General features: G+C 47.5%; 1 protein-coding gene across 3 annotated transcripts; it reads left to right on the top strand.

Annotated features, from left to right (window-relative positions):
• The first annotated feature begins 3,006 nt into the window (after window positions 1–3,006).
• Drc4 (dynein regulatory complex subunit 4) lies at window positions 3,007–18,786 on the top strand. Of its 3 annotated transcripts, none has more exons than XM_020173533.2 (11): window positions 3,007–3,141; window positions 5,193–5,279; window positions 7,718–7,915; window positions 8,321–8,527; window positions 9,518–9,572; window positions 10,834–11,039; window positions 11,607–11,774; window positions 12,345–12,431; window positions 14,867–15,076; window positions 16,288–16,353; window positions 18,511–18,786. In XM_020173533.2, the coding sequence occupies exons 1-11, from the start codon at window positions 3,139–3,141 to the stop codon at window positions 18,658–18,660; spliced, it is 1,437 nt and encodes a 478-aa protein (XP_020029122.1). In that variant the 5' UTR covers window positions 3,007–3,138; the 3' UTR covers window positions 18,661–18,786. The 3 variants fall into 3 exon arrangements, with proteins under 3 accessions (XP_020029122.1, XP_073911536.1, XP_073911537.1); XM_074055436.1 differs by having other exon boundaries at window positions 3,095–3,141; window positions 7,660–7,915; XM_074055435.1 differs by lacking the exon at window positions 12,345–12,431.
• The last annotated feature ends 375 nt before the right edge of the window (window positions 18,787–19,161 follow it).

The raw sequence follows: 19,161 nt of genomic DNA, 5'->3' as shown, positions 1-19,161 counted from the left end.
TTATATAATGGGTCTGCTCTGTCCTCAGTCACCTCCCTTTAGTGCTGGGTTGTTTTGAAGCATATTTTTATATACATTATATCATTTTGTTTTTATTTATTTATTTATTTATTTATTTTGGTATTACTGGGGTTTGGACTCAGGGCCTCATGCTTAGGTAGGCTAGGCAGGTGCTCTACCACTTCAGCCACTCTATCAGTCCTTTTTGTGTTGGGTATTTTTGAGATAGGGTCTCATGAATTATTTGCCCAGGCTGGCTTTGAACCACGATCCTCCTGATCTCTGCTTCCTGAGTAGCTAGGATTATAGGCATGAGCCACCAGCACCTGGCTCATTTTGTTTAAAAAAACTAAAATATTTACCTCTAAAACAAAGGCCATGTCTGGTTATCCTAATATCCAGGCCTTCACAAAGTTGATGCAGTGGCCTGAGGTAGTTTACCTAGCCTATCAAGTGGTTGTTGTAAGAGCAGCCAAACATTAAACAAAATGGTGGATTGGTTTGTATGTATTAACATTTGCTCTGAGGTTTCAGAGGAAACTCTGATGTCTGGGTTTCTGAACTGCACAGCTTGATGCCAAATGAAAGTTTCCTAAGCCACGCATGTGAAGAAAAAGCACTTTTCTAAATCAGAACTTGAGTTCAAACTAAAAAACACAGGTCACAGTGGGCTTTGTTGGAAACCCAGGGTGTCTGTAGCCAGTGCTCCCTAAGCTATTCATCTCTGCAATCCATACTGATAAATCCAGCCGTGCTGTCGATTTGTGACAAACACCCTGTCTAGACTATCTTGAGCTAACCCTCCTATTCTTGCCCTTTTTGCTGAAAAGAGTTATTGTTAGTGCATTTATTTAATTCAGGGCTCTCTACCAGACTTCTGAAGGAAAATGTCAATTATCATGAAACACTTAGCATATTGGGGCTGTTAAATAAGTGTTAAATAATAATAATTACCCTGCTGTACTGTTCAGCTGTACTGTCTAGCCACACCTCCTCTATGAGACGCCCCCTACCCTGCCCCCAGCTTTGGAGGTCCCTATCAGGCAAGCATTCTGGTCCAGTGGTGCTGGCTCCTAGTCACAGACTCAGCAACTCAGCCAGACCTCACAAAGACCTCAGGGCTTAGAATAAATAAACCATGACTAGGGTCTTGTGCACACAGGGTCATTGTGGTCCTTCTAGTTGGCCGCAGTTCTCCTAGGAACACTCAGGGTGGGCAAACAGGAAGAGGTTATTACTGAGGCTATCAGGTCCTCACTAGTGAGCAAGCCCCGCTCTCCTGGCTGGATGGAAGTATCTGAGCCTTCCTTCATTTTTGCCCCACCAACTTTCCATGTGGATTAGATTCTGGAATCTTCATCCCAAAAGCAGATGGAAAAGCAAGACTTGCTACAGCACCACTTTTTTTTTTTTTCCTCCTTGTTGGTACTGGTGATTGAACTCAGTGCCTTGCACTTGCTAGGCAGGCACTCTACTGCTTGAGCCAAGCCTCCAGCCGTATTTTTTTTTCTTTTATCATTCATATGTGCACACAAGGCTTGGGTCATTTCACCCCCCTGCCCCCAACCCCTCCCTTACCACCCACTCCGTCCCCTCCCTCTCCCCCCCACCCCCTCAATACCCAGCAGAAACTATTTTGCCCTTCTAATTTTGTTGTAGAGAGAGTATAAGCAATAACAGGAAGGAACAAGGGTTTTTGCTGGTTGAGATAAGGATAGCTATACAGGGCATTGACTCACATTGATTTCCTGTGCGTGGGTATTACCTTCTAGGTTAATTCTTTTTGATCTAACCTTTTCTCTAGTTCCTGTTCCCCTTTTCCTATTGGCCTCAGTTGCTTTAGTTTCTCTGCGTTAAGGGCAACAAATACTAGCTAATTATTTAGGTGTCTTACCTATCCTCACCCCTCCCTTGTGTGCTCTCGCTTTTATCATGTGCTCATAGTCCAATCCCATTGTTGTGCTTGCCCTTGATCTAATGTCCACATATGAGGGAGAACATATGATTTTTTGTCTTTTGGGCCAGGCTAACCTCACTCAGAATGATGTTCTCCAATTCCATCCATTTACCAGCGAATGATAACATTTCGTTCTTCTTCATGGCTGCATAAAATTCCATTGTGTATAGAGACCACGTTTTCTTAACCCATTCGTCAGTGGTGGGTCCAACCGTATTTTTAAAGATTTATTTTTTCAGTGCTGGAGAAACAAACCTGCTACGCTACTGCTATAGCGCAGCCCTGTATGAAAACTTTTTAGGAAAACCGTAAGGTTAAGAGCTTGGGAAACAAAACAAGACAACAAATGGCAGGTGCTTATGACAAACTCAGCCTCTGGGTGATGTAGAACATTGTAATAGGATGGTTGCAGAGATTGGGAAGTTGCTCTGAAAACTGTAAAATGGTTAGCCATTTCCAGAGGAAGTAGAGAAGGAAAATGACAACACTCTTTTTTTTTCTGTAGTGCTTCTCTGGAAGCAGCTGGCATACGTTTCCAGTTTGTCCTTATCCATGAGGGGGTCATAGAGGCCTCTTCAGGCAGAACAGTTCATTTCTTGAACGTGGACACTTGCTGATTTAAAACCTTTAGAGCTAAGCTGGAACTTAGTGTTCTATTTCTGCTCCCTCTTCCGGGTTTCTGGAAACCCGGCTATGCTTATTCGATTCTCACTAGGGCAGAAAGTGGGTCTTCCCAAAGGGGATAAAGTGGGTGAGCCGTAGGAGCAGACTTTGAGCCCAATTTGGGTAATGCCTCCGAGCCTTGGGTGGCAGACTGTGCATTCAGCTCATTCGTCACTGAGATCGTTACTTGTAGGCACTGTAGCATAGAAGCGAGCGGAACAGTTCTCCCTCTTCATCGAGCTTAAGTTCTAGTGGAGGAGCCAACAAGAAACGAAAGGCAAAGTTTAGGGGCATCAGGGAGACCAAGTGTCTCGATGATCTCGGCAACCAGTTCTTCCACGCAAGCGCGTTGCTAGGGACGCGCTCCGACTGTCGTCTTAGCCCAACAGGGCGGGCGGAGTATCGCGTGGATCTCTGAGACTTCATGCGGGATCTCTCTAGTTGCTGGGCGACAACTCTGCCTTCGTTTTGGTTGAGCGTTTGGCTGCTGGTCGCCGCAGCCCTAATCCGCCGGCGCCATGGTGAGACGAGGCGGGGAATGGGGAGCTGGGCTGGGGTCCGCGCTGGGACCCCGTGCGGGGGTACCGGGAGCCCCCTCTCCCCGGTCTTATTCACAGACAAAGAGACCCTTGGGCGGAGACGGGGGCACCTGAGCGCACAAAGATCCTGGGATGGGAACGGAGCTCCGGATTCCTGGAATTGAGAACGCGGTGCTCTCGTGGGTCCCGGTGGAGAGAGCCCAGGATGCTGGGACCTTCAGGCACTCGGAGCTGTGCCCACTGGGGTGGTCATAGAACTCTCTCCAAGACCTTGCCTGGTGTGCAAGGTGTTTAAAAGGGAGAACCTGGGTCCATCGCATCCTTGGGGCCAAGGGTTTCACCTCGTAGGAGCTCTGGGGCCCATAAGGGTCCAAAGGGAGGAGAGTCGGGTACGAGGTATACCTTAGGAACCCTGGCCTCCAGGTTGGAGAATCTAGAGCAATACTACGGTTGCTGGAGGTCCCTCCATACCAAGGAGGCCTGGACAGCGGATCCAGTGCCCATGAAGTGCACTGGGAACCACCACAGGGTGCAGGAACTTCTGTTGCCTTGGAGAGCCTCGCAGGAGTCAGGCATTTTCGGAGAAGAGCCAGGCGGGGGCTTGCTGCCTGACCAGGACTTCCTCCTTTATTATACAGGAGTTGTCAGTAACTGAATTTCTAGACATGTGAAGCAGTTGTGGGGGGAAGGCCGGGGGTGGTCAGCTGATGGGGAGGGTACCTCCCTGTGGGCGAGCTCCAGGAGCCCCACCAAGCCCCTGCAGCAGACTGGGATGTCTTAAATACTACATAGTACTGAATCTTCCTCCAAGGCCTTTAGGACCTTCTAATAGGGTGCCTTTTTTGGAGCAGAAGTTTAGAAAGAAAATTCATTAGGAGTTAAGGTTTCAGTGGATGGGACTTTTGAAAACCAAGTTGGAGAAAAAAATCTAAATACATCTGCTTATCACTAGCTTGTGTTAATAGGGTGATTTTCTTCCTCCCTCCCTCCCTCCCTCCTTCCCTTCCTTCTTTTTTCACAAGGTCTTGATATGCTGTCCATGCTGGCTTTGAACCGCTCCTCCCCCAGCTTCCAAGTAGCTGAGATGACAGGCATATACCTATGCACTTGGCTTGTTTTTTCTTTTTCTGTGTTGTTTTCTAAAGTTTCCTTACAAAATTGATAATCATAAGAATATTGCAAAGACATGTAGAATATAAAAGCCCAGACTGAAGAGAGTTGGGATTAGCAAAGGCAGAAGGATAGAGTTTTGGAATGTCAGTATCTGCTTGAATGCCTGTAGGAAGAGTGTGTGTGTGTGTGTGTGGGTGGGGGGAAGGTTCTTTCTTTGAACGTTGAACCAAACATGTCTCCATGAGGAGTTTAATCTAATAACCCATTTACAGAGCACCCACAGTGGGTACTATTTGCTTTTTTTTTTTTTTTTTTGTGGTACTGGGGTTTGATCTCAGAGCCTCAAACTTGCTAGGCAGGCTCTCTACCACTTGAGTCACTCTGCCAGCTTGACCAGGGTTTTCTGAAGGGGTTTTATGTTTGGAAGAAAGGAAGCCTCATATTTTCATAACCGATCTTTGCTATGGGGTAATTTTTCTCTATATTTGTTGAACAGTTTCTTGCAGGTCTTTCTATGGTGGTACCAAGCATTATAGCCAATATGCTAATATTCAGCAGTGTGGTATTAGGGGTCCTTTTTATGGAGCCGAAGTAAATTTTGCATTCACACAAAGAAGTCTTTGCCGTATTTACCCTAACTCTTCCTTGTAGTAGGAGAAAATGTACTTTTCTGAAAAGATTTCTCCTTTGTGCACCTCTGAATGTGCTAACAGGGTGTGTGTGTGCTTAATAGTGGGAAAAATGAGGACAGTGATGTGTCCCATATGAGTGCTCTTATTGGGAGGCACAAGAGAGTGAGCAGTAGGAATAGAGATATTTGCTCCCAAATGCCCACAGGAGCAAATCAGAGCCAGCCAAGAGAGGGAAGCCATTTGGCAGAGTGCCCTTTACTTACACAATTATCTTTTCTTTCAACAAAGGCACCCAAAAAGAAGGGGAAGAAAGGCAAAGCGACAGGCACTACTGTTGTTGATGGACTCGCTCCGGAGGACATGAGCAAGGAGCAGGTGAGCAGAGCCTGTGCTGCCAATCCCAGGCTGAGGTGGGAAATGCTCTAGGCATCTTGACCAATGCCTTACTATTTCCCTGCTCATCCATCTCCCTTTAGTCTGCATCCTCCAATTCTGTCCAAAGCATAATATGCCTCTTACATGTCCCTAATTCCTATCAGCTCTGCAACTTTCAGATGAATACATATTTTAAAAGATGTGATGCAGCCTCAGTAAGGAAGTTTTTAACAGGGTGGTAGAATATTAGAAGGAGATTTTTCTTTCCCCCTGATATAATAGCTATCTTTAACTTTATTTCCTTTCAGTCTTTTTTTGTTTTTAATTTTAATTTTTTGGTGGGACTGAGGTTTGAATTCACAGCTTTGTGCTTGCAGGAAGCCATACCTCTAATCCCCAGTCTTACCTTTTTACGTACCTGATATTTACAAAGTTGTTACTATAGTATGCATATATGACAGTCTCCTTTGTTTACTAGTAAACATTGAACAAAAAGTTTTTGAAGGGAACATGAGTTACCTAAAGTTACTTTGTCTCAGTTTTATTAATTTTTCATTGTTTTGTTTCATTTTAGACAAAAGTTCCAACAAGGAATTAACATCAGGGCTGCCTTTTACTTTTGGGGTGTGGGGGGAGACGAAACTGGGGATGGAACCTAGGCCTTGTGCATGTTACGCAAGTTCTACCACTATATACTAGTCCTGGGATGACTAGTAACCTGGGATGACTTTATAGTTTCTTTGAAGGAATTATTTTAAGCTAATTGTCTTATTTCCATACAAATGGCTACAAAACATAGTTATGTGATTACAATTTTACTTCAAAGGCTTTTAAAAATTTCAACATGTGGCAGGCATTGTGGATCTTCTACCTCCTGGCTTGTGAGCATCTGGCATAGGACCTGGGGGCTTTGTATGGACTTGTGTGATAGTGATAATAGACATTACCTCTTTTTGATAGTTTAAGATTAAAGGAGACTGAAAATCATGTGAACTGAAGTTGGAGCTAGGCAAAGGCCCTGAACATTGGTGATGAGTGCTTTATTTTATGTGCAGGAAAATCATTGGCAGTTTAAGCAGACGGGTGGTGGGATCAAATTTGTGTTTTGGAATAATCATTGGATGATGGAGAATGGATTGAATGTCACAGTGCCCCAACACATGAGCTGTTTCTTGCACCCTATTTTTTTCTTCTTTTTTTTTTTTTCGGTACTAAGGCTTGAACTCAGGGCCTACACCTTGAGCCACTCCACCAGCCCTTTTTTGTGAAGAGTTTTTTTGAGATAAGGTCTCGCAGAACTATTTGCCTGGTCTGACTTTGAACCGGGATCCTCCTGATTTCTGCCTCTTGAGTAGCTAGGATTACAGGTGTGAGCCAGTGGTGCCCAGCCCTTCTCATTTATTTCTTATCCCTATGGAGACAGTACTTTGACACAGCAGTGTCAAAGTACATTGACAATCTGCAGAGCAGGGACTGGCCATCATGCGCTGTATGTTTGAGGCACAGACTTGGAAGCCTCTGGAATCCAGCAGTAAGTCAGGGACTGGGGTGACCTGGAGATTTGTACTCCCTGCAGAGCACAGCTACAGTCATTTCACTGGGTGGTTGCCCTGTGGGCACTGGACTCTAGTGTTCTTTTCTGATTTTTCAAAAGAAACTAGAAATTTGGATATTCGTAAGAAGTCTAAACATTGAGTGATGGCTCACCAACACTATGTGTGCAGCAATTCTGTTTTCAGCTCTGAGTGACATTAAAAGTCTGTGATGGGAAGACATTTGTCATTTTGCTGGGGCACTAGTCAGATTCTGGGGTGCTATGCTTCTTCATGGTGACCCAAGCCCCTGTCTAGTGTTCTCACCTCAGATCCCCTTGATTGGTTGTTGTTTTGTGTTTCTCTTGAAGTAAGAAATGTGGTTTCCCTATGAAGAAAGTGGTTTTACCTTACAGTAAGTGCCCTGGGGCTGTATCCAGAGATACCAAATTCCTAAGGGAAGTGAGATCCCAAGAAATCTGAAAGCATGTCCTACTTATCTCTTTAACCTATTTGCAGATTTGCAATTGACTGTGGATCAAACCCTTTTGAGTATTAGGAGTTACTGTTTTTTTTTTTTTTTTCTTAACACTGTGTCTTCAAAGGTTATTTTTTCTTATTTGACATTACATGTTGATATCTGCATGCTGCTCTTGTGTTTTTTTGAGAAGTTTCTTTAGTATAAATTTCCAGGAATTGCTGAGAAGATATAATTGTTCTATGATTGTTGATCAAATTCAAGGTAATTCTGATATTTGCTAGAGTCTTTCATATTTTAACTTTTAGTTCATATTTTTTTGGTAAGATGGCTTTCCTTTTTTCTTCCTTGCCTTTCTTTGTCCACACAGCCCTGGTGGTAGATGGGCTTCCTCTGGGTGCCTCACCTGACACCCTGTGCTTGGTTAGGTGGAGGAGCATGTCGGCCGAATCCGGGAGGAGTTGGACCGAGAGAGGGAGGAGCGCAACTATTTCCAGCTTGAGCGGGACAAGATCCACACCTTCTGGGAGATCACTCGGAGGCAGCTGGAGGAGAAGAAGGCCGAGCTGCGAAATAAAGATCGGGAGATGGAGGAGGCAGAGGAGAGGCACCAGGTGGAGATCAAGGTGAGTGGGACTGGCCTGCCTGTGCCTACTGGGGTTATCCTTCAGGAGCACAGGAGCAGACTGGAGTGATAGGGTGGGGAAATTTTCTGTATTTGCTTTGGGGTCTCAGTCTCTTGTGTGTATTCTTTATGATGGAAACCTGAAAGTGATTTTTTTAAATGAGGCCAAGCGAAACTCCAGGGGCAGGACAGGCCCTGCAGATCCTAAATGTTTGAATCATAGCCTCCACAATGCGGCAGGAGTGCAGGCTCTGGGGGCAGGCTGACCTCCTTGCAGCCTGGCTCTGGCATTTAGTTCCAGGTGAGCTGGGCATGTGCCTCACCTGCTACCTTGGTGTCCTACTCAGTGCCTTAGATGTGCAGGTGTGTGCAGCTGTGTGCAGATGGTACCCTCTGTGCCTTGCAGGTGTACAAGCAGAAGGTAAAGCACCTGCTATATGAGCACCAGAACAACCTGACTGAAATGAAGGCTGAGGGCACCGTGGTCATGAAGCTGGCACAAAAGGAGCACCGCACACAAGAGGGCGCACTGCGCAAGGACATGCGGGCGTTGAAGGTGGAGCTCAAGGAGCAGGAGCTGGCCAATGAAGTGGTGGTGAAAAACCTCCGGCTGGTAGGTATCACGAAAGGACTGGGGTTGCTGGGCTGTGGGGACAGTGAGCCTAGTACTGCCTGAACTGATCGCTCAACAACAGGGAATTCATGTTATGTGTAAAATCTCCAACTTTTTTTTTTTTAAGACAAGATCTCACTACGTAGCCCAGGATGACCTCAAATTCATGATCTTCCTGCTTCAGTCTCCCGAATGCTGGAATCACAGGCATGCACTGCCATGCTGGGCTGGTTACTTTTGAGGCTGGTATTAATCCTTTCTGAGGGACACTGGTGGTTTCCAGGTAGAGAGTGGAGACTGAGATTCTTTTGTTGAGAGCCAGCCTGTTAGGTGCTAGCCCTGATCTGGTCTCTGACGAATACCTGCCCAAATGGGGTGGATGGTCCAGAAAGGAGAGAGAAGATGGGGCTGGGGAGGTGGCTTAGTGGGTGAGTGCTTGCCGAGCATGTGCAAGGCCCTGGTTTCAATCCCCAGCACTGCAGGGGGCAAAAAAAGGGGAGAGACAGCATAGGGTAGAAGACAAAGTAAATGTGTCTAATGCCTCAAGTTTGGCTGGTGGGGATGAGTACTCTGGGTAGAGCAAGGTGAGGTGGGTACGGGAGATGGAAGGGGGAGTGGCAATGTTCTACAAGGGTTCCAGGAATGCCTCATAGAAAAGGCAACATTTGCACAAAGTCTGGAAGGGCATAGGTAACCAGGCTATGGGAAGGCTGGTGAGAAAACCGAGCCAAGTTTGATGCTCACGTCTGTTACTGACTCACCGTCTCTCAGGCTCAGAGACTTCACTTGCTGAGAGAAGTGAGTTATGGAATGTAGAGGTTATGAAAGCTCTGTTTCTCTGGGCATGCCCATGAACTTGGAGATGAGGGAACCCAACAATCCTCATCAGTAGCACAGTGTTGACTGAGTTTTTCCCAGTTGACCTAAGGGAAGTGAGAGAGCCCCTCACTCTGTCTGTATAGTAACTTATCACCACTCTCACCTATGCAGAAACACACTGAGGAGATCACCAAGATGCGGAACGACTTTGAGAGGCAAGTTCGAGGTCAGTTTCTCACATGCACATTGTATAGGATGGTGTTAAGAGACCCCCTGCTATAAGAAAGCAATTTACCTCCAGAGCTTGTTCTGTCAGGGCACATAGGCAAATTAAAATAGTCTACATGCAGAGAGGAGAGAGAGAGAGAGAGAGAGAGAGAGAGAGAGAGAGAGAGATAGACCTACTCAGAATCTCAGAACAACTCATTCCCATGGGAGTTTGGGGGCTGTGATTACCACATATTTCCCCACTCCTGTCTAAAATTGGCAGTTAACAGAAGGCAGTGCTTATTCAGTCTCATGGACAGCACTCTTTGAATATTCTTCTCTATGGCTCCTGGCCTGAGGACGCTCCAGCTTCAGAAGTCTGTCTGATTTAGTGTCAAGCCCTGTGGTCTGGGACTGGATGGTCACACAGACCATGGTTATTGTCTACTGGGATTAGGTGACAGTGTTGGGAGCTCCAGTGTAGTCATTGATTACCTATGCCTGTCACTGGCAAAGGAAGGCCAGCAGTGGCCGGTGTGCTGAATATGTCACCTGTGAGCATCAGGGCTGGGGGATCTAGCTCAGTGGTTAAGTGTTTGCCTACCATGTACAAGGCTTTGGGCTTGATCCCCAGTACTATAAAAAAACCAAAACTAAAATAAACAAACAAACAAAAACGACATGTAGATCATCAGCAGGAAAAACTGCCTAAGTGGAGTTCGGCAAACCTTGTTTGTGCAGCCTTTGTTTTTTATCCTGACGGGTGTTCTTGGGCCCAGGTTACAGTTCCATTGTTTTTTTTTTTTTTGCCATTACAGGGCTTGAACTCAGGCCTCACACTTGCTAGGCAGGTGCTCTACCACTTGAGGCACACCTCCAGCCCTTTTGTGCTTTAGTTATTTTTCAGATAGGGTCTTGTGTTTTTCCCTGGGGCCAGCCTGAGACTACAGTCTTCCTGCTTATGGCCTTCCTCATAGTTGCAATCACAGGTGTGCGCCACCACACCCATATTATTGATTGAAATGGGGTCTTGCTACTTTTTGCCTGGGTTGGCCTTGAATAGAGATCCTTAGATCTCCGCCTCCGAAGTAGCTGGGAATACATGTGTATGCCATCGGTGCCCAGCTCTTCCATCTATTCTTTGGGCTCAGGGCCTCATGCTTGCTAGGCAAGTGCTCTATCATTTGAGCCATTCTGCCAGTCTTCTTCCATCTATTCTTGAAGCCACTGGGTACCTGTTCTTCCTCTGCCAAGCTGCTGTGTGTACTTCTGCCTTTTAGAAATTGAGGCCAAGTATGATAAGAAGATGAAGATGCTGAGAGATGAGCTTGACCTACGGAGAAAGACTGAGATCCATGAAGTGGAGGAGAGGAAGAACGGCCAGATCAATACGCTGATGCAGCGTCACGAGGAGGCCTTCACTGACATCAAGAACTACTACAATGACATCACGCTCAACAACCTGGCCCTCATCAACTCCCTCAAGGTGCTGATTTGGGCTTGGAGACACACTCTGTCTGTCCTAAGATAGGTCACAGAGTTCAGGGCTGCAGACCCAACTCCCCTTTCTGTAGAGGTAATTGAACGATGCCTCTCTGCTTTCCTCAGCTGAAATTTGTAAGCAACTTACCCTATCTACACTTATAATTGAAAGCAATCAAGATGTTTCCCTAACTGCAGTGTGGGGGAGGTAATAATATAAAGGGTTTTCTGACATGTCCATGCCTGGGCAGAGCTGCAGTAGGCACCACACCATGGTCACAGTGCAACTACAATGGGCAGTTGTCATTGTCTCTCAATGCTGGCAGTAGCTTGGTTTTTCCCAGGGAAGAGTGGCTCTTAGTGGAATCCTGAACAGAGTGCAGCCTCTCAGTTTTCATGGAAGTTGACTTCCTAGAAAATTTAAAATTTATTAAGAGTGTAAAAATACTGATTGTTTGTAAAACTATACGTCAGTCAGTGTGCTTGACTGGCAAGACCCATTTGTGGTCAGGAGGGCACCCAGCATATGCTACTAGGCTGATCTTCTGGCACACCTGCACTGTATCAACAGGAGCAGATGGAGGACATGCGGAAGAAGGAAGAGCACCTGGAGAGGGAGATGGCAGAGGTGTCCATGCAGAACAAGCGGCTGGCAGAGCCTCTCCAGAAGGCACGGGAAGAAATGAATGAGATGCAGAGGAAGCTTGGGTACTACGAAAGGGACAAGCAGATCTTGGTTGTGAGTTTCCTGCTGTGGAATTCTCCCTTCTTCTTCTTTTTTGGGATTGGGGTTTGAACTCAGGGCTTTGTACTTGCAAAGCAGGTGCTCTGCTGCTTGAGGCACACCTCCATTTTGCTCTGGTTATTTTGGGGATGGGATCTCATGAACTGTTTGCCCAGGCTGGCCTTGAACAGTGATCCTCTTAATCTCAGCCTCCCAAGTAGGTAGGTTTATAGGTGTGAGCTACTGGTGCCTGGCTTCTTTCCCTTCTTAACCTTCCTGGGTTCATGAAAAAAAGGTCGTGAGTGAACAGGTTTCAGGCCTTAGGCAGGAAGGGAGCGCTTGGGAAGGTGGACTCTTTCTTTCCTTTGACAGTTCTCCTGGGACTGTAAAGTGGGTGGGTGCTGTGGGGAATGAGGCCCTGGTCTTCTGCTTATCACATGGACTGGCCTGGGTGGGCCCAACTGCTGGAGTCTTCAAGCCACCATTCCTGGTATCTTTCTGTCCTTGCCACCTCCCAGGAGTCTGTTACATGGGTTCCTGTGTGTCCTGAGTTCTTTCTGTCCCCCACTCCCTATTTTCTTACAGTGCACAAAAGCACGTTTGAAGGTTACTGAGAAAGAGCTGAAAGACCTGCAGTGGGAACATGAGGTGCTGGAGCAGCGGTTCATCAAGGTGAGCAGGTGTAGATGCCTTGGCTAGTCTCTGGGTTTGGGAGCTGCAGGTCCACCTGCTTGCTCCTCACTCTGTGTAGCTTTTTTTTTTTTTTTGAGACAGGGTCTCACTGTTGACCAGCCTGGTCTTGAAGTCATGCGCTCAAGTCATCCTCTCACCTCAGCTTCCTGAGTAGCTAGGACTACAGTCATACATGCTGAACTCAGGGCCTTACCCTTGCTAGGCAGGCACTCTACCACTTGATCCTCTCCCCCAGTCTGTGCATACAGCTATTATGAGGCAAAAACCTGTGTTGTATTCTGTAGGTGGCCTAGGATCTCATAGGGAGCAAGTTCTCTGATGGGGAGTGGCCCTTCTGTCTTCTCAGAAGCTGGCTGGTCAGTATGTGGAGGAGGCCTGGCCCCCGGCAGCAACTTCCTTATTGTTTGTTTGTGTGTTTCTGGGTCTAGGCCTATTACTTACTCGTGGTAAAGGTGTTACGGGTTCCTCAAGCATATTTATAACATGAGCATTTCCTTGGCTCAGCTGTGGTCCTCACAAGAGGGGATAATTTAGTGAGCCTCCTTCCAGGCTTCTGCACACCCTAGTGTAGATGTGACTTTATCCTTTATAAAGATGGGATCATGTCATAAAAGCAACTTGCATTTTAATATTACTGTGTCTCCTGGTTGCTAATAGAAAGCAGCCTCCTTGCTTTTAACAGCCCCCTGGTGCTCTTCACATGTCTGCTCACTTTGTAGCCAATTGCCCTTGGTGAGCACCTCTTTGTTTCCAGTTCTTTGCTGTTACATGCATTGCTGCCACAGTTATCCTTTCAGATTGGTCTCTATGCATCTGTGTGATCTCTTTTAGGAATGTCAGTTCCTTGAAGTGGAAGTGCTGGGGCAGAGGGGTGAGAGCTCAAAATTCTGATAGTCTGCCAGGAGGGCTGCTCTGGGTTATACTCCTGACAGCAGCGCCTGAGGGCTGCTTCCTGCTCCTCCTGCCTGCATTGGATCTACTGAATGTAAGCCTTTGCTGATGTGATGGGGTGGAAAATATCTTTAATGTGCATTTCTGAGATTCTCGTGAGTTGTGTGATTGTCGTCTGTCCTTGCAGATGCCCTTCCTTGCTTCTGCAGTGGCCTGAACATTTATTTCATCCATGAGCCATGGCCACTAGAAAATTAATGAATGCAGACCAATAATAGGATTGGCCCTGTCTCCCCCAGACCAGGCTCCTTAGGAATATGCCATCCACTGTTCTGAGGCAGTGAGTGCCTTGCAGGATGTGACCTGCCAGGCTGTACCACTGTCAGCCACAGACCTGTGCAGACAGCCTAAGGGCCAGCCCTGAGTCATGCTGTGTTATGCAGGGCCCCCTTTTTCTTCCCTGTGAGTTTTAAGGCTGGCATTAGTGGGACAAGGAGAGCAGAGATGTGCCTGGGTTGCAGCCTGTGTTTTCTGCCACATCTCTTTCCACTTGAATGTGGCTTGGGATATGCACCAAAGTCAGTGTCTCTGACTTGAGCCAATCCCAGCTGTGCAGGAGGCGTAGGCAGGAGGATCATGGTTTGAGACCAGCCCCAGGCAAAAATGTTAGACCCTATCTGAAAAATAACAAAGCCAAAGGGATTGGGAGTGTAGCTTAAGTGGTAGAGCATCTGCCTAGCTTTGAGTTCAAATCCCAGTACTGTGAAAAAAAATTTAAAAAATAAATAAAAAAAAAAATACTGCAGTATTGTAGCATGATACTGTTTCTTCCCTAACAGTAATATACCTTTTTTTTATGAGTGTAGAACATCCTGGAAGAAACACAAAAGGGTTATAGCAGTGGCCTCTTGGAATTTGGCTTAAAGGCTGTTTACTTTTTACTGTAAAGTCCTGAGTTTTTACAGTGCATGTTAATAGGTTGAAGGGTAGGAAATGGGAAGGGATAGTCTTACCGGTTGACAGACATTTGATGCAAGGTTTGCTGTAGAGGAGCCAGCTTGTGGGGCATGTCAATGGCATGGGCCCTCCACGGGCCCCACCTGCAAACATTCTCTATTGGCAGTGCAATGCTTTGGTTCTCACATTGGGAGACACATCTCAGCTGTACCCATAAGCCCTAACTTGGGCGAGGCTGGCCCTGATCCACCTGTGGAATGGCTTTTAGGGTAGGGCTATTCCAGCTGTTAGTAGGATGCCTCACTGCTTCTGAGAGGAGCATTTATACTGATGTTTCCTTCCTGTCTTCCACTGTGTGGACAGCTGTCCATCTTCAGTTCTGTGCACAGAGAGTAGATTACAGCAGTGAGCATGGCACAAAGACCTATGTGCCATGGGTATGGCACTAGTTAAAATGACCCTTCTGTAGAAACAGCATGCTCTGGTAGGCATGGAAGGTAGCTTCTCCCCAGTGAGACGTCTTCAGGCAAGGGCCCTTGACACCTACCACTGCCTTGTCCCCACAGGTGCAGCAGGAGAGGGATGAACTCTACCGGAAGTTCACTGATGCCATTCAGGAGGTGCAGCAGAAGACGGGCTTCAAGAATCTGATGCTGGAGCGTAAGCTGCAGGCACTGACTGCTGCTGTGGAGAAGAGGGAAGTGCAGTTCAACGAGGTGCTGGCATCGTCCAACCTGGACCCTGCAGCGCTGACGCTTGTGTCCCGTAAACTGGAGGTAGGGCCCGGTGGGCTACCTAGGAGGCACCCACACTTCTGCTCAACATGCAGCTTTGTCTCTTGTGGTGGAACTCTTCATACTGTGCTGTGCCTCCTTATAGGACACAGACCCCTCAGTTAGCTGTAGGGCAGGGCACCTGTGGTTGCCACAGTGGGGTAGCTGCAGGTATCTGTGTCCTGGCCTGTGTGTGCTGGCAGTTTTCTCTCACATGTCTTAGCCCTTTCTTAATCTCATGGCATCTTGGAACCTCTGGGCTTCTGCCATTCTAGTTCTGTAGAATCCTTCATTGTGGTATGCCAAGGTACTAGTTTCCACATAGAGCCTGGTGACCTGGGAATAGAAAAACCACTCTCAGAATCTGTAGGCCTGAGTTCTTCTATCACTTGAGACAGACCTAGACACAGCTGAGAGGCCCCCAGGATGGCCTGATTTAGGACATCGACAGGATAGGGAAAGTGTAGGGCTGTGGGGCCTTTGGGGTCTAACTTAGATTTCACTGCCTTTGTAGGTGTTGTGAAGTGAGATCTGAGCAGAGTCCAGAATATTCACTCATGTGTGGGGACAGTAAATAAAACAGATGAGGTCTCAGGCCCCACTGGCCAGCTCATGAGACAGAAAGATACACGATCAGATGAAGGATCAGGAGACTGGAATTTCCTGCAGAGCCTCCCAGCTTACCTATTAAATTTATCAACTTCTGTTGCTGGGAAGAGGCATGCTGAGGGTGATTGCAAAGGCCTGTCAGCCTTTCACTGAGTTGTCCTGGGGAGCACCCAGGCATTGGGGAATTCAGGCTGAGGATGATTGTAATGACCTGTCAGCTGTACCCATGAGTTTAGCAATAGTTGGGAACCACAGAAGGTTCTGGACATGGAGGATCAGGTCAGAGAGAGCTCATTCTACCTCAGATGGGGAATGTAGGGCTGGAGGGATTAGATAGGCCAGTGCAGAATGAGAAGAGCAAAGGGTCCCAGAGCTATCGAGTAGCTGATTCAACAGGACTCAGTCCTAATTGAGGAAGGGTCACTTTGGACCCTCCCAGGCCCTCCTCCATGCTTTTCTCTTTAACTGCTGACACATCTGTGTGGATGCATACATGGGTTGAGCCAGACCATTATTCCCTGGGCCTATCAGGACCCCCAAGGAACCCCCTATTTGCCTTGGAAGAATGAGTCAAGTCTCAAACTCATCCCTGCTTGTTTCCTCAGGATGTTCTGGAATCAAAGAACACCACCATCAAGGACTTGCAGTATGAGCTGGCCCGTGTCTGCAAGGTATGGACGTGTCCTAACCCTGCCTTCTCCCTCAAGGACTGTGCCCTCATACCTGGGTGCAGCCAGTGACAGCCTAAATGCAGACAGTCTCTGAGGATTCCACCTATTTCTGTTGGCTGCACACCTCCTTTATGAGGTGGGTGTGACTGTCTCCATTTGAGGTGCGGATACAGCCCAAGGGCATTTACACCTGCCCAAGGTCACTCAGCCTGTCATGTGGCTGTGGCACTGTACTGGCCATTGTTCTGAGATTGCTTACAGGCCTGCCCTGCATGCTTGGGGCTCTGCCCGCTGTGCTGTCTTAGTCTGTTCCTCCCTCCCCCAACTGTGCTGACCTGTCTTCTCAGGCAGTTGGAAGGGGCTCTTCTCCCCTGGATTAATGTCTACTGCCTTCAGCACAGGGCAGTAGGGCTGTAATCTTTTTTGACCCCTTTCTGACTTTTTTTTTAATTTGGCCACACTGGGGTTAAAACTCAGGGCCTCACGCTTGCTAGGCTTTTACCCCTTGAACCACTCCACCAGCCCCTACTTTGTGAATTTGATAAAAGTTACACAATTCTTTGTGTGCTGAACAGACACATCAGTAGACTCCTGCAGTTTTAGGGGTGAGGGTCAGACTTGACACTAATGGCTGGACCCTGACCATCATTTGTCCCACATGCCTGAGAGAGACCTGGCTCTGTGTCCCTGAACCAGTTGCTCTGTCTGTACTGCCCGCTGTCTGCACAGGCAAAGTAGTGTGGACCTCACGTCCTGGTTCTGTTGTTTAGGGCCATGTCCAGACATTCCTGTCATCTCGTTTTTTAAGAGTTCTGGACACAGTCAGTGCCTATCACAGGTTCCCAGGCTCCATGGTGGTCAAACTACCCTAGTCTTTCTGCTTCCCCAAACCACACGCCAGGCCCCATCCTCAGCCTTTGTGTGTCACACCTTTTCCCCAGATGCTGGTACTTGTCTGTGGAAAAGTAGGGCTTTCTGTTGTGTGTGTAGTTCCTGGGGTAAATATTCATGGGTTCTATCTGATTCTTGGGGGTTCTGAACCAAGAAAGGATGAGAACCAGGCAGTAGCCCTTAGGTTTCTCAGGGGTCCATCCTCGTTTACCCTTTAACTCTCAATCTAAGTCCCTGCATTGTTTTCTGGACCATGGCAAAGATAACTGACCTGGAGTATTCACTCTTGAATCATGCCAGGCTCCAAGCATTTCTCAAATTAATTAATCAAACTTTATAAATCATCCAGTGAAATTTGCTCTTTTAAAAATACCCATTTTCCAGAGGGGCAGCAAAGACTGTGGCATGGGGATGGAAGGCACTTGCCTGTGTGGGCCCATCAGCACTGTTACCCAGACCGTCTCCTGGGATGGGTTAAAGCAACCTGGAGTCTTTTTTAGGCAGACTGTGCACCATGTGAAGATGCACTTGCTAGGGGGTCTGGGAGTGCTGTGCCCGCCAGGGGCAGTGCGTTGATGCCATTTCACTAGGCAGGGAAGGACACTGACACATGCCTGGTGAGGAGCCAGGAGCCCATGTAGGCTATATATATATATATATATATATATATTTTTTTTTTTTTTTCCAGTAGTGGGCTTTGAACTTGGTCTCTTGCAGCATACACTTCTGCTTTGATTTCGTCCCCTCTGCCCTGTTGTGAGTTAATGCACATAAGGGTGTGAGTACTGGGTCTGGCACAGTGAACTAACTGACAATCACTTGTTTCATTTATTTATTTATTTTGCAGTACTCAGGGCCTTGTACTTGCTAGGCAGGTGCTCTATCACTTGACCCTCACCCCCAGCCCTTTTTGCTTTAGTTATTTTTTGTTTATGTCCAGGTTGGCCTGGACCACCATCCTCTTCTTTATACTTCCTATGTAGCTGGGATGACAGGAACTCAGACGCCCAGCTTTTATCAGATATCTGGACTGGCCTCCATCTGCAGTCCTCTCTCTGCCTCCCTAGTAGCAAGGATTATAGGTGTTAGCCACTTTGCCTGGTCCCTTTGGTTCATTCTCTTATGCTGTGATGCTGGTTCCACCCCCTCCTTCTCTTTCCTTCTGTGGAGCAGATCCTAGCTTTAGGTAGGCCACAACTTGTTGGCCATGATGCCCAAGCCCAACTGGGCTCCTTTGTCCTCCCTGACGCTTCTTTGTCTCTACAGGCCCACAATGACTTGCTGCGCACGTATGAGGCGAAGCTGCTGGCCTTCGGAATCCCCCTGGACAATGTGGGCTTCAAGCCCCTGGAGACAGCTGTGGTCGGGCAGACGCTGGGTCAGGGCCCTGCAGGACTCGTGGGTACCCCGACGTAGTCACCATCCTGGGGCTGCAGCCCATGGAGCCCGCCTGGCACCACTTTCTAGGTGACACCCCTTTCATCCCAAGGACAGAATGTTTTGTTTGTAACTTCATCATCAGAAAATGAAGGTTTTTCCACATTTCCTTTTTGCTCTCTTGCCTGTCTTTGTGGAGGAGAACTACTTACAGGGCTTCTTCCCAAGGCCTCCTGGTCTGCTTCCTTCTTTGGTGTGTGTTCAGTCTGTCCCGTCCCTTTGAGTCCTGACTCCAGTCTCAGTGGCTCTCTCTCTTAGGTGGTCAGAGCAGTACTAACAGCATTGACTATTGACACCTGAGTCACTGCTGCCCACTGGGGACTACAGGGTGACTAGAACCTTACCCCGGAGACAGTGATCCCAGTTCCTGATGTGAACACAAAGTCCACTCTTGAGGGCTGGCTGAGCTGGAGACAGAGAGGGGCAGATGACTGCCTTCAGAGAGGCTCTGCTCAAGCTCCCTCAGGAGGCCGTGTAGGA

The sequence above is a fragment of the Castor canadensis genome, chromosome 15 (assembly GCF_047511655.1).
Source record: "Castor canadensis chromosome 15, mCasCan1.hap1v2, whole genome shotgun sequence".
Classification (NCBI taxonomy): Eukaryota; Metazoa; Chordata; class Mammalia; order Rodentia; family Castoridae; genus Castor; species Castor canadensis.
Note: the sequence above shows the minus strand (reverse complement) of the source record. Positions and strands in the feature narration are given on the sequence as shown.